Genomic DNA, 16,370 nt, shown 5'->3' on the forward strand with positions numbered 1-16,370 from the left:
TAGGACTGGACTTTCACATCTTATATACGTGTGTGTAGGACCAAGGTAACGGGTATAGGAAATGTCCACTGAAGAGAGCAAAGAATGCTTGCTATCTAAATTCTACATCTTTAGTGATGGTCAATTACTGAAGTGGGGGGGGGGGGAGATGCTCAAAATCTAATTTGTACCCCCTTCCTGTCCAATTACTGTCTCACCTAGAGCAGCACAATAAGCATTCGGTTTTGGGAATCAACAAAGAGTGGCCATGGTCAAAAGATCATACCCCTTGCAAGAAAACTCCTCTACAGAGGATATGGAGACAAGTTTTTAGCCAGTCAGACCCATGGTCAGACCATGGTCAGACTTACGGGCAGTCTAAGGGCTGAATGGCTCCCAGGCCATAGATAGATAAAATAGATAGAATAGATAGAAGCAATCAATGTAACAAAAGCCACTCATATGATATCATTATTTAGACAAGCCCTGCTTGTGTTGGCAGAACTTTCTCACCAAACCCATCATACAGGACATTATGAGATGACAAGGTTGTATCATGTAACACAAACTTCTCATGGACCAACATTTCAGTAACCTAATGACCATCATATTCTTTTAAAATATCAATCTGTCACAATACATAGCATGACATGGATACATCAGCACACTTGAATAGTACTGGAGCTGTGTTAGACAAGCTTTTTGATAGTTCATACATATTATACAATTTTCAGAAGACTTTATAGTACATAGTCTTCAAACGATTTAAATGCAGTTCTTGTTTCAGTCGTTGGTCAGCCACGTCTCTCATAATACACATAATATGTACATGTAGGCATAGCTGCATAGCCACAAATATATTCAATTTCCAATTTAAACATCTGATGTTCCAAATCTTTATTGGGCCTTTAATGCCAGGAATTTCTCACTTGATCATGTGACTTTTCTAAACATTAATTATACATGTAAGTAATTGCAGAGATAAAGTACAGCCATTGGTTATGGGTCAGACTTTGCTATGAAAAAAACAAAAACAAAAAACAAGACAATATTCTGGAGCAGGGTACTGATCCTGAATGAACCTGAAGAAATCAATGAAACTGATGGGGGATCTTTAATTGCTACCAGCCCTAAACAAGTGTCACTGTATTCTATCAACTGGAAACAGCGTTTAACCCACTGAGGAAGAGTCCCTAATATACATGTATTTGCACTCGGGCAAGTGTCTATGGGAAATACATATTTAGCAAAATTAGCCCATTCCTTAACGGGTTTATATAACCATGATAAAATAGCATGCACATTGAGGGTTTATGATCTACTTGGTACATATAAACAGCGTCAAAAATTTGTAATCACAAATACACTGTTTAAGTCTAAACATGCTTTGAACAGGAAGGTTTATCAACTGTATGCAAACTTTACGCAGACCTTCGTGACAAAGAATTCCCAACAACCCAAAAACTTGTCCAAAGGCTTGCCTACCATGGCACAGAATAAAAACAAAACAAAAACAAACATACAAACAAACCAATGCATGCAAGCTGGATTCCCAGCAATGAAATGCATTTCATAGACACAGGTACAGTGTAAATTGAAGAGGGTGTGACTACAAGTACAGTGTACACGGTTATGTACAAGAACAGGTACATGTATACAGTGTATGCATCCAAGGGCAGAATATTTATGAGTTTGAAAGTACATTGTACATGTATGTATCAACACATCAACAAGCTGTCTAAATACATTACAGGGTCCCACTGGTGCTCCTACAATGTATGCAAGGAAGTTATAGATTTGTAAAATTTCCATTTAGATGTTTCACACAATTGTCACAAAGAATTAATATCTTGCCTATGATGATGGACATACATTTGTAATCTGCAGAATAGACTACCTACAATTGTAGTAAATGCATTATAAATGGTGGACTTAACGTCCCAAAGGTTTCCATGGCAACACCAAAGTTTCTAAATAGAGTCCTGTGGTTATTCTACCTTAGTAACAGCTACTGCCAACAAACAGACACCCACTATTAAATAAAACTAGTTTTCCTCTGCATTTTAGTCTAAGCTTTATACATAAGTAATTATCACACAATCCATTACTTGACTGCATGTTCAGGCTTTATCATAATTATTTTTATGAAAAGTAGGAACTGAGAAAAATAGCAATGTTATACATCATCATGAATGTACAGCAAATTATATCTACCAGTCCACAGCCTATTTCTTTTAAACTAACATGACGTTTAAAGTTTGTTTGAACTGCAGGAACCTACTTCATGTTTCTGCTAAACACAATGTTTTCATAGAAATTCCAAGCTTAACAGAGCTAGGAAGTTGCAGGCAACTTTGTCCAAAAACAACAGCACTGCTTCATGTAGATTAACAGGGATCATTTGACCAAGATCAGACAGAAACATACTGTGAAGCAAAAAATTTTCACAGCATGAAATTTTCACAAATTGGAGCTATCAGGCTTTTTGGAGGCATGAAATTTTCACGAATTGCCACTGGCATAATACAGTGCAGACATGAACTTTAGGGTGCCTTTTAATATTGCAAAAATGGCTCGCACAAAATTTGTGAAATTAAAATGCAAGCAAACATTTCTGGTTTTACAGAGTGTGGAAATTAAGTTCACACACATAAATATAATATGATGACACTGTGCCATACGTACATGTACTGTAAGAAGCTGATTGGTTTATCAAATATATAAATTGCTACTTAAAATGGACTTTACCAAACATTATTAAAAAGCAAAGTCCCACTGAAAATGCGAGTAGATGGGACAAACTGTAATGTACCAAATATGGTCACCGTTCACAACTTTGACATCTGTCTAACAATATTTGAAGAGCTGCTCTCAAATTTGCAGGAAGTTGATATGAATCCTTGAATTAAAATGATTTACTAGTAGTAGTTTGGGGCAGGGTGCTTCATAACTTTATTTTACCACTTGCCCGGTTGGGCAAGCAGATTTTCAAATTTTCTGCAAAACGCTTGTCCAAACATTGATTTTACTTGCCTAAAGAGAAAGTCCAAAATATAAGGAAATAATATAGAATATCATGTGTTAGTCAAGGGCTTAATAAAACACTATCATTTGAATAAACAGCACACATTGATTCACACGCTCAAACACAACTTAGAGTAACACACTCTGTCCAGTCAAGCGTTGCCGTTGCACTGCATTGTGGCTTCTTCACGTAAGTGTTGGAAAGTTGCTGAAATGAAATATAAAGTGCGTTGCATCACTAAACAGCCATTATCTTTGGGTTTCTGTATGGTTGACTTTGTGGGTTTGTTGGGGGAATAAGGGGAAAAACGGTGATTCAAAACTTTTTGCTTGACCATTCTGGGCAGGCATTTGTTCTCACTGCTCAAAAACACTTGCCCGAATTTGATTTTCACTTGCCCGGGCAATAGGGCAAGTGCTTTAATATGTAACACCCTGTTTGGGGGAAAAATTATCTATAATACAATGTACATGTGGTGTACATTACAAAATACACAACTGTTAAAAGCTCTATCCAACCCTCAGACCCTAGCAGTCAAGGATTGTGTTTGACACTAGTTGATGCCCAACACATAATGTCGTTTCTATTTTTCTGTTCAGAGCAAATATGTTGTTTGTGGTTATTCAAATACAAGCTACAACTGCAGTGCATTTATGTTATCATGACACGCCCAACATTGATTCGCTACAATGAAGTCGGAATAGGCTCACTTCAGCATCTACTTGACAGTTGCACATTACTAATATTCAAAAAAAAAAAAAAAAAGAGGAAGAAGAAGAAGAAGACTCTCACTGTTTAATACTATGGTCTCAACATAACATTTCACTTTCACTTACATATCCTTCATCTCAGTCCTAAAAGAAAATGTTTTTGTACTACTAGCGGAAGGTATCTGAATACTAACTAGCATGTACGCATTGTAATTATCTGACTTTTACAGTACATTGTATTCACATGCAAAGGTTGAGCTGGAATTTCACCTTTGACCTCTGGTTCGAAGTCTGCTAGCAAACAGTGAAAGGACCATTAAGAGGAAATGTACAAGAAGGCAATGAACTCCAACAGCAACCTCTTTAACTCTTTCAGAACCAAACTCTGAAACCCCCATACACAATGTACAGGCCATGTCAGGCTCCAGCAGGTAATGATTTAAAGGAAAAGTTCCCCCCCCCCCCATCCTTGCTAAACTTGACATTCTGGTATAACAGAGCAAAATAAAAAAAGTAGAATAATGAAAATTTTATTACATCAGCCCCCCCCCCCACCCCCCCCCCCAAAAAAAAATAAATAAGAAAAAAATGACATCAGTTATGATCTCCACATCAAATTTGGAAGTCTATCACAGTGTACTTCCAATGGTCTTGATACACATAATTTTCTTTTTATGATTTCCATTGAAAAACAAAGTTACATATACCTGTATCCTCCATGACAAGTCAATATATTGTTGTGATATTGATACTTGAACAGGTAGCAAGGATGAATCTTTTTAGGGTTTGTTATGGTTGCTACGTTTGTAAACCATTGATGGCTATATACAATTTGTAAAATCTTATTAATTAATGAGATGGTACGGGCAAATGACATCAATGCCTTATGAATCTAATTTGCATGTGACCAGTATCATTGTTATAAGAAAAAAAAATGTAATAAAGATCTTGAAAGTTTTTCAGGTTCACTTCATTTGTGTTTCAGGGAACGTGGACATCTACTGGGTGAGTGGCATTTTTCTTGAACTTTTTTTTTTTAAAGCAGCCAAGGCAAAATAAATATCGACAGAACATTCCTTTAGTCCACACAAAATACACTTGTAAATATCATACATGATGTACTGAGTTGTATTCCTTTCAACAGTTCTTGACTCAAAGTGTGGAAGGCAAGATTGTGTTGATAAGTGCAACCACATAAAGTATCAAGAAATGTACAAGAAGGCAATGAACTCCAACAGCAACCTCTTTAACTCTTTCAGAACCAAACTCTGAAACCCCCATACACAATGTACAGGCCATGTCAGGCTCCAGCAGGTAATGATTTAAAGGAAAAGTTCCCCCCCCCCCCCCATCCTTGCTAAACTTGACATTCTGGTATAACAGAGCAAAATCAAAAAAGTAGAATAATGAAAATTTTATTACATCAGCCCCCCCCCCCACCCCCCCCCCCCCAAAAAAAATAAATAAATAAGAAAAAAATGACATCAGTTATGATCTCCACATCAAATTTGGAAGTCTATCACAGTGTACTTCCAATGGTCTTGATACACATAATTTTCTTTGTATGATTTCCATTGAAAAACAAAGTTACATATACCTGTATCCTCCATGACAAGTCAATATATTGTTGTGATATTGATACTTGAACAGGTAGCAAGGATGAATCTTTTTAGGGTTTGTTATGGTTGCTACGTTTGTAAACCATTGATGGCTATATACAATTTGTAAAATCTTATTAATTAATGAGATGGTACGGGCAAATGACATCAATGCCTTATGAATCTAATTTGCATGTGACCAGTATCATTGTTATAAGAAAAAAAAATGTAATAAAGATCTTGAAAGTTTTTCAGGTTCACTTCATTTGTGTTTCAGGGAACGTGGACATCTACTGGGTGAGTGGCATTTTTTTGAACTTTTTTTTTTTTAAAGCAGCCAAGGCAAAATAAATATCGACAGAACATTCCTTTAGTCCACACAAAATACACTTGTAAATATCATACATGATGTACTGAGTTGTATTCCTTTCAACAGTTCTTGACTCAAAGTGTGGAAGGCAAGATTGTGTTGATAAGTGCAACCACATTAAGTATCAAGAAATGAAACGGCATAGCAACAACTGCTTAGAACACTCCACACGACCACAGAAAGATGAGAAGTTTGAAAACCCAATAAGTGTTCATCACTGCACATAAACAACAATATAGGAACTGCAATTTAGTAAAAATTGTGCGTCATGCTTAATTCACGACTCATGGAAATAACAGAGACTGATGTTGGTATCCCAACATGAAATGATTCAGACTGATAAACTCTGTCGCGGTGCCCGGACAATGATGCCATGGCAACCAACATGCAGAGTATAGTCCATTTGCACTGTTTTGACGTTTGTTTGCTGCATGCTATACTGCGATATCCCATGCCGAGCCGCGCCGCTGTTTGCTGGAAATCATGAATACGTTGCCAGGATGTCATCAGAATTCAGTGACAACCACACTTCCTGATTTGCTGCAAAACAGTTTCATGTTAGAAAGAAGTCAAAAATATAAAACTGTTGGTGTGATTACCCACACAGACTATCTCGACCGCACAGTACTCCTGTAAGCAGAATATCTATTTCCTTCTCACGTTACGCTATTGCATTTACAGCTCCTGTGGCCTTCACAGAATTTGACGGTACATGACGTACAAGAATGTGCATTATTTACAGGATGCCCTTCTATGTTGCTAAAAATGAGTTCCAAGTACATTAATCATTCAGACCCATGGTAAGATAACGTTCACCTCCAAAAATTGTCTATTCCATGATACACAGACAGTGAAGGTTACATTCTCATGATGATACTTTATGAAATGTTTGTGACCATCATCTTGGTTCCTTACACTTTTGATATTCAAGAATGTGCATTGTTTAATGTACTTGATACCCTGTTTATTAACCTGTTGATGACGGACTGATTTTGCTTTTAATAACATGCATGCATTTTCCATAAACACCTGCCTGAGTATTCTCAGGACTCATCTTCCATGGGTTAATAAAAATGAGGTGTAAGTACATCTAATGGTAAGATACCTATTATAATCTACCGCAAATAAAAAAATCTGAGAAACACTTACAGTGTACATTCTGACATTGACACCATACGAAATGCAGTGTATTTGTGACTATCATCTTGGTTTAGTATACAAATGTACATTGTACTTTGATGATTTACAATTGTAAATTAGTGAAATGTTCCCAAATCCCAGTTATTTTCTGGGACATCAGGGCGGTGACCATAAATTTGCTGTGCAAGTATACAGTACAGTTTAAAAAGTATTCACTGTTTTACCAGCCTCCTTGAATTTTTTTATTTTTTTTTTCATAATGTTTTATTGGCATTATTTTAAGAATGTCATTCAGTGCTTTAATAGAAATTAAGATGTTGAGAAAAACATTCTTTAGCAGGTTGTTTTAAGAGCCTAAAAAGAGAATGTGTACATATACATTCATTGTACACTACAGGTGTACCTTGTATCACTTGTATCATATCCTTTGTTCTTGCCTGTTTGGGCAAGTCCCATACAAATGTCCTATAGATTAAGATAGTATACACTAAACATGCTTTGAAAAAAAAAAAATCTAATTAATGTATCTTATAATGTATTTTCTGTTTATCTTCACGATGGCTATCTGCCTGAATATATTTACACTAAGTAAATACAGTATGACATACATGTACACAATGTGTGTACATGTATGACATTAATCACACACATTGTACAATTGTACATTATATACACATGTACACGCACATATGTAAACAAACACTCAAGCAGCTGCCCTGCAAGTGCTGTACATTTTTTTTTTTTGTTCCATTTTAAATTTCACAGAAAAATTGTGTAAGATATAGAATAATGCTTTTTCCTCCTACATTGTCATCAATATGGGGTGGTGTGGGGTTTTTTTTTCGTAATTTTTCACCTTAACTGACATCTGGCATCATTAGAGTTGGTTTACAATGCTTTTCTGTCACACACTCTGATAGCATACTCATTTATTTTGCTCTCACTAAAATATGCTTTAATGTATCTGTATCTATTTATGAAGTAAAAGTGGTTTATTAACTATAAAACTACATGTAGTTGGACAAGGGTTCATCAATGGTATTAAATATTGATCACATTATCAGTTTCAAATAAAAACACATTTTACCTCATTTCGCTTTACACACAAACACATGCAATTGTACACAAACACAGAAGAATACTCTGAAATTGCTAGCCTCTTCTACTAAACAAACAAACAAACAAACAAACAAACAAACAAACAAACAAACAAACAAACAAGTCTAAATGAGCCAAGTAGTAAAATATGCCAAAAAGCATAATTCAAATCCTCAAACTGACCATCCATGACAAAAATGACATAGCTCTCTAAAGTTTTGATGATACATAAAAGTTTACCAGGTGGTAAATGCCCTTACTGACATTTTTTTCCCCCTACAACCTTGGTGGTTTAGGTTTTTCCTGAATTTGAATGTGTTATGACTCAGATCCAAAGCAAATAAAGCAATATGGCCTATAAGTGTACTTTATAGAGACATCCTGACCTCACACATGCCTGTACAATGGTATAATGTATGCTCATATCCATCACCACTGATTCGGCATTAATTTTAAAATTTATCCCAAGCTGAATTATGAACAAAACTTGTATAACAAGTATTTATGACAAAAAATAATGCACACCATCAATAAGATTAAGATAATTCATGTATTACTATTACACCTTGTATATTTCAGTATGAGGTCATACAAGTGTATTCATTTTGTTATTTTGTGCATCTCTGTCTTGTATACACTGTATTCTGTAATAATGTACTGCATTGTTTCTCAGTTGAATAAATGCTAATAATAGTAACAATAATGATACAAAGAATGATATAAAAATGATAATGTACAATTAAAGCATGAAGTATACAATAATATTCATTGAAGACTACAACATTTTATAATCCAAAATGAATGCATTATAATCCTATCATGGGACCCATCCCACAGTTCTTGGCTTAAAAAGGATAGCTTCTCCCAAATTACATATAGTACGTACATGATCTGAATTTCCATTATGCGCCACTTTGGCTGCCTTTTGTACTTTGCAGTTTCGTTAGGGATGGATAATAATGACCCACATCTTACAAGAGAGAAACAATCACGCTATTACAAAGAAACAAAACGAAAACCCCTCAGCAAAGAGAATGCTACTTTGTAAGATCACTGAATACAGTGTACATAGCTCTTTTGTTTTCATTCAGGGAATTTCTACAAAATGATACAGTAGCTGAGTGCCATCTTTATAAGGGCATGGTTGTGGGGGGGGGGGGGTCTGACAGGTACAGTATCATAGTGCTCTCACCTCAGTAGACATGAAAAGAACATTCAAGTAGTTGCTATACAGCAATACTGCACATTCACTTTTTACATTACACACAGAAAGCCTCACCTAACAAATTTCACTGCCCTTATTACAGGAAACACTGTTGGAAAAAAATCAAGAGGTTGTTGGTTTTACTGAAAAAAAAAAAAAAAAAAAAGTTTGAGAGTTGAAGGCCAAAATCTCAACTGCTTAAAGATGAACCGAAGTTACAGATTATGCACATTAAACACATTTAGATATATTTCTTTGGAAGACTATTTAGGCTTAAAAAGCACACAAAACAAATAAAAACAAATCCCCTCAAAAAGTCTTATGATGTGATATCACGAAGAAGAATGGTAAGCAAAATGTAGCCTACAATTGTACATTCTTTCTACAAGGTAATCATCTTGTTACATCCAATATTGGGAGCAGCTGGGATGTACATTGTACAATGTAAAGATGTTCACACTATGTAGGCCTATTACATTTAATCAAAATTTGCAACAAACATCCATTTAAGCAAAGGAAAACAACGGTTGGATATCACTTTTTATGGCATTTCATTTAGTCCCGATGCTATAAAAACAGAGGTAAAATCATGATACGAATATATACAATTGTAATTCATTAATTCATTGATTTTGAAGACTAGTCTTGAGTAAACTCATGCAGGTGTCTATGAGAAATGAGTGTTTGATAGCAAAATCAGCCCGTCCTCAACAGGTTCACTCCCCCAAGTCATATTGTGCATCGAGACTACAAGCTATACCTACATGTAGTCCTATACATATGGGTAAACTGTTTACATTGTGTTTAGTCTGCATACATATGTGCTGTATTGACACATACCCGGTGCTCTCAAGCTGACTAGACATACAATGTACACTGACACACCTGTTCAAGCTTGTTACAATCTCTAATGTGTGAAGACACTGCAATGCGGTTTTGCTCTCACTGCACAATGTACACCAATGGTATGAGCATATCATACACACACAGCTACGGAGTAAAGAGCTGTAACTTCACAGACTTCGCAAGATCACACTTCCAGCAACATACCTGGTCAACTGTATTCTTTATAATACTGAATATAATCACATCAACTGCATAGCTCAAAGTGACTTAGTTTTATTTATTACTGGTATTACCTATTAATAAACAGTTTATCCTATAACTCTGCAAGTTTGTCATTTAACCCTCCATGAACCACCCTCTATAAATTCCATTCTTGTTGCACATACAGTGTAATAGTCTTGTCTTTGCCTTTGACAGGTTTAAAAAGCCCTGCTTGGCCGCCTGTCAGCTAACCACGCACTGTCTCCTTTCCACCTTGCGTCTTTCCATTACACTACAGCCCTAGGAGTAGGACGGCTTGAAATCAATGTACTGGATCTATAGGCCCTGCACCCCCCCCCCCCCCCACTCTTTTCACATCATTCTACCTAAAACACTCTCAGGGAATGCTATATTAGTATCAGTATATCATATACAGGTCTTGCTTCCTCAACTCTGCATACAGAATGTTTGCCCAGCACTCTGAGCAATCAGTGACTAACATCAACATTCAATCTCTTTCCTTGAGGGGGGCCCCCATCTCCCTACTTTGAGCACTGCACCGTGTTCATGATTTCTTGGTTGGTTGACAAAGGCTACGCCAGCTACAATTAGCAACAATTGTTCATTCTTCAAGAATGTGTTGTTTCATTGATCTTATTCTGTCAAGTTCCAAGCATAATCATGAATTAAGTCGAAGCTGGACTCCTCAGAAGACCAGCATGACCATTGTGGTCGAGTCGAGCTGAGCAGGTCAATCCTTTTGTTTTTCTTCAGCTTACTGTAAACATCAATTTTTTTCCTTGATCAATTTTTCATGCTGAGCGACTCAAAAACATATTTGCGGCGTCTTAAATTCATGCTGCGCTTCAACTTTAACACTAGTACAGTATGTTTTCGTCCATAAAGAGAAAAGTGGTGCTGCCAGACCGAAACAATGTATTGTACACTGTTGTACAGCGTGCAAAGAAATGAGTTGGCATTGCACAAGTGCACACACGCAGAGTGTGTATACATGTGTTCAATTGAACACTACCAGGACCCATGCACACCCACAATCAAACTTTTATGAATACAAATTGTATGATTATCAGAATGACAGAGATTCACAAGTTCAAATTTTATGCAATTTGTACAATGTAGTATGAATTGCCAATATGGTACATAACTTGTTACAATACTTTACAAGTGGATATTTTCGCGCATGTAATTTTTCGCGCTCGACCGGGCAAGACAAATTTTGCATGATATTTTTAATTCCGCGGAATCAGGACACCAACTACTGGAACATACGGCACACAAAAATATTCGCGCGCTTTTATTTTCGTGCTAGCTTCTGGTTGCGCGTAATTTCTACCTTTACATTATTGTACTTGCCTTAAACTCATGAGATGTTGTGCCCTGGTACTACTTTATCAGATGTGACTAAAACTATTGGAAGACCCCCAGGGTTACAATTATGATTATCATCAATTCATAACTGCTATCCCTGACTTTGATTCAAATGAATTTCATTTACATCTTTATCATTTTCATCAAATTATAATTTTGCCAATCATTAATCATCATTGTTATCATACTGTCGGTGTCAGAAACAATTGTTTTTCAATCAAGGTACATACCAGTATTCAACCAAAAACAATGCTTGGCATGGCATAGCTTTTCCAGTGAGTAATACCCTTCAAACAATCAGTAGCATCCTCGTTTAGCTTGCGTCAGTCCCAGGGAGATGAATTTGCAGAAACAATGGGATTGGAGACTGAATATTACAAAAAAATCAATTATAGCCACAATAAACAGCCATATCACTGGTATGATTTTTCCACATCCTCTCTCATCTTTTTTTCATTCAGGATGTGTGAATCAATATGATTTTGTTTTGTTCTAAGGTCAAAATTGAACCTCGACAATGTCAAATGGTCCAATTCTCATAAATCGTGACAAGAATAGAACTGTATGGCACTAAATGGGCACTTTTACATCACCATATTGAAGAATTATAATCATATTTAATGCCCGATGATAAAGGACATATAAGTCAATTTCTGGAGGGGAGGAGGTATTGGGGGGGGGGGGGTGCATAGCTAGCCTACAATGTAAATCAAAGATCAATGACAAATAATTTCCTGTTTGTTGTCACTGACAGTTCTTGAAAACATTTACTTTTAATGTGAATATTTTCAATTCATTTAAAGTATTTCCTAATCTAGAACATGTATCAGAAATATATCATGATCACTTTCTTGTTCTCCCTCTCTACATTCCTCATCATGTTGCTATGGTGACATCAAGGAATTCTACCAGGTTCTCAGAGACAGGATGTTGCAAGAACTTACAAATAAGATGTACACTGTATGTACAATGTATGTCTCACACAATTCAATATGTACATGAACATAGCACACCACCTTCACCGTACAACCTAATGCCCAGTCATAAGATGAGACTATTTGTCCTACAAGATTGATGTCTTCATTACCTAGTAGACTGGCAGAACTTCTTGTGCTGGTAAAATATACATGAAATAGCACATAATATTGATTCTAGTGGAACAATGCTGACTAGTTTTTGTGTGTTCCTGTGACAACTGCAGTCACTACATTACCAATGCCACTGAGTAATTGTTTTATTTCGGTGTTTCATCTGTATGTTTTTCAGTGAAATTGAACAGAATTGAAGCCCCTTCTGTGCAACAATCAATGTAATTGTATACATTCAAAGACTTGCCAAGCAGACAGTGTATCAATGGATGGTAAAGAAGTGAGCACAGAACAGTTGTCTGTAGATATGATTCTATCCTTGAAAAAAAAAGAAAAGAAGGAAAAACAAAAATGTAGAAAGCAAGCTCATTGCAACTTGATTTGATCCTTAAATGAATATAGTCCAGTGTGGGTTCAAAAAATCATCATTTGTAACTCAATGTCATAGTGGAGGCTATGAACACATGAATTGTGCACAAGTGATAACACAACAATTACGATGCTGCAAGCACCAGGCCTACAACTGATTACCAGGTACCAAAATATGATGAAGCATCCATGAAAAAACAACATCATGGTATGTACACTGCTTACTTGTTTGCAGGATATTTTCACTATTCACTGTCGTTTCCATTTTGCTCATTACTTGGTTTATACATTAGCTTTGTGAAAGAGAGTAATGCAGTTTATGGAGCAATCAAAGTCCCTGGATCTAGGTAGCTCCTACTACTTCTCTTGTGACAGTCTATTAAGCTATTTATAATTTACCTACAATTTGTAGTTTCATGTGTCATATAACGAAGCTCTACACTATAAACATTTTCTTTTTGTGGCCCTGGGTTATCGGCCAACGGCTATTGGTTGAGCCTTGCATATAAAGTGTGTACATGTGCACATCGCATATGTGTGTATCCCTGCATAAACTTGTTGCATACAAGTGTGTGCCTGTGACCTGTGTACTATGATAGAAAGAGTTGGAAAGATTAGATACACAACTGTTGTGGGAAGTAATTAATGGTAAATGTGGTATAATTGATCTCTATTCATGGAAACAATCCTAAGAAGCTCAAAATGATTTTCTTTTTTTTTAATCTATGCTTTTTACTTCACATGGATTTAAGTTGTAAGTACAGCTACAGGCGATTTCTTCAGTCCATGATCGTAATTCAACAAGGCACAAAGGTGATGGATAGCGTCATATATGAATTGACATGATTGGAACGCTTATTGCATGCACACAGACACAGTAAACCTTTCACAAACATTTGTGATTCACGCCTCAGCATGTATACACAATGCTAAATGTGGGGCCTCGATGTAAAGTCTCCAAACACAGGAAGAAGAAGATGAAGGGGGGAAAAAAAAAATCAGTGCCTAACTTTCTCAGTGCAAGTTCTGATCACCTCCCTTAGCTTCTCCAGATCATACCCTGAACACATTTGCTAATTGCTGCACCCAGCCTGCAGGGCACTTCATGTTTCTTGTTGCTTCTGATCTAAAGATCAGATTTTTGTTACTCTTAGAGTTGAATATGAAATCCTTTAATATTTTGTACAATATCATGAAAGAAAGAAACAGAGAAAAGCCTCGTTCTTACCCAGATATCAGAAGCAAAGGATCCGTTTTTGTTACTGTTGGCATTTTGAAGCAGATCCTCAATTGCCACTGTGCAGTTTGCAACAAATTCCGACTTGATGATAGAGTTGTTGTAGACTGTGAAAATTAAATTCTCTCCATTCTGCACTTTAGACTCGAAATCCTCGTTCCATGCCGGTGAAAATGTCTTCTGCTTGATGGTTGTCTTCCCAATATGTAAATCATCCACACTGACCTCTACGAAGGGATCAATTAGGGTAACCGTCTTGGAGCTCGCATCTTTGTTGGAGAAGCGCGTAGCGAAGTCGGTTGGTTTCAGATCCACCGCCTCGCAAACCTTCAATCGGAGAGTGCCGTTAAAAACCACCATTTTGCGAGCTGAATCCTTTGTCGTATATCCTCAAAATAGAACAAGCAAGTCCTAAGGACTGTTCTGCAGTGGGTTCTGTGCCCCTTCCGAAGCGCCTGCAAGGCAAAAGCAGCTCTGTATGTGAGGATTTTGCAGAACTCTTCGACCGTCCATCAATTTCCGTTGTCCAAAGCAGTGGAGAATACACTTACGGTAATGCCATACAACGATGTTCAGCATGCACACAGGGAGTAAGCGAGACTCTCCGAGCATAACACCATTCGCACTGCCCCAGCCTTCGGGTGGCGAACTCCCAGCTGTGTCGCTGACTATCTTCGCAGATCGGGGGATGTCAGCGACTACCTTTTTCTGTCTATTGTTGTTGTTTATGAAAATCCTTCCCACAATCCATGCCAGACGTCTGGGGAGACTGGTACCAATCATTTCTTTGGTGTTTTGTCTTGTTCGGTTTTCTGCTTTTTTGATCGTTGGGGGAAAACGCGCCCTTCGACTGATTGTTATGCCTCAAATGAGATTTTAAAGAGATATGACTTCTAAAATCATGAAAAAAAAAAAAACAGAGCGAAAGTTTGTGAGAGGAAAGAAGAGTTGTGGTGATATCATCTATGAGTCAAAAGGCCGATAGAAACATCGCTTGGCATCGTCATGGAGGTACATGTTTGTACCTCCATGACATCATGCACCGCCTGTGAAAAGGAGGGATTTTTTGTTGTTGTTGGTTTCTTAAGATTTTCATTTGCTTTGAAATAAGACACTGCATAAGAACAACAACAACAACAACAACAAAAAGAAACTATGCAGACTCATGAAATAACTCTTACGTTCTTAGATACTTTGATGTGCCGCAGCATAGGCCTACTTGTTCAAGACAAATCTTACAATATAACACCCGTCCTTCCGGTATGACTTATGGACTTTTGGGGATGTACTGTATCATTCATATCTTCAATCTGGGTTGTTTTGTTTTTGTTTTGTTTTTTGTACAAAAGAAATTAGTGCGTGCAATCTGTTTCAGAGGACCTACAGAGAGATACTGGCCCTTTATTTTGTAGCTTACAAATGCTAGATATTTATGTATAGATTATATAAGATTATTATTATAGATTTGCCATTGGAACTGTAATGTTTGATCTAATTCATCACAATTTGCCGCACGATGTCTTCGATTATTGTATTGAAATTGAGCATGATTGTGATACAAGGTTAACAAAAATATGAATTATAATGAGGCCTAAACCATAAAAAACAGATCTGAAACTGGTAAACTCACCATGTCATATGTGAGCAGTATAAAAGTAGAGGATTTCCACAGGATGTAAAAACTATGAATACCCGTATAAACGCTTTTTTTTCCCGGAAATCATTATACGAAAGCATCTCTTATCGAATATTGTATAAATAATTCCCTATGAAAACCTATAAATATGTACAGATATCATTGCTCCTGTCGATATTGCAACCGTTATTTTCTGAAAGAATTATAGCCTCGACTAGCCTGCACGCTATTACCCCTATACCACTTCTTTTTTTTCTTTTTTTTTCTTTTTTACCAACGGTGTTCTTTAATAATTAACGATTTTGAATAGATGTTTCAATGTTATTGTTTGGTAAATCAAAATTTTCATTTCATTTCATCTCATCTCATTTCATGTTATATTGGTAAGTGAATTAAGCGCAGTGTGAGTGGTATCTAAATCATAAATTCCTGATCAATTCTTCTGCAGGGAAATTAAGTTGTATTTTTGTTTCTTTCATT

The 16,370-nt window shown here is 36.5% G+C and overlaps 1 protein-coding gene across 1 annotated transcript in view; it reads right to left on the reverse strand.

Moving 5' to 3' along the window:
* The window catches only part of LOC140236053 (calcium-independent protein kinase C-like), a 134,243-nt gene extending 119,431 nt beyond the window's left edge, over positions 1-14,812 (reverse strand). Inside the window, exon 1 of the mRNA XM_072316030.1 lies at positions 14,246-14,812. Coding sequence (XP_072172131.1) covers positions 14,246-14,614 — 369 coding nt within the window. The 5' untranslated portion in view covers positions 14,615-14,812. The remainder of the gene's footprint in view (positions 1-14,245) is intronic.
* Positions 14,813-16,370: the final 1,558 nt, after the last annotated feature.

The sequence above is a fragment of the Diadema setosum genome, chromosome 1, assembly GCF_964275005.1.
Source record: "Diadema setosum chromosome 1, eeDiaSeto1, whole genome shotgun sequence".
Taxonomy (NCBI): Eukaryota; Metazoa; Echinodermata; class Echinoidea; order Diadematoida; family Diadematidae; genus Diadema; species Diadema setosum.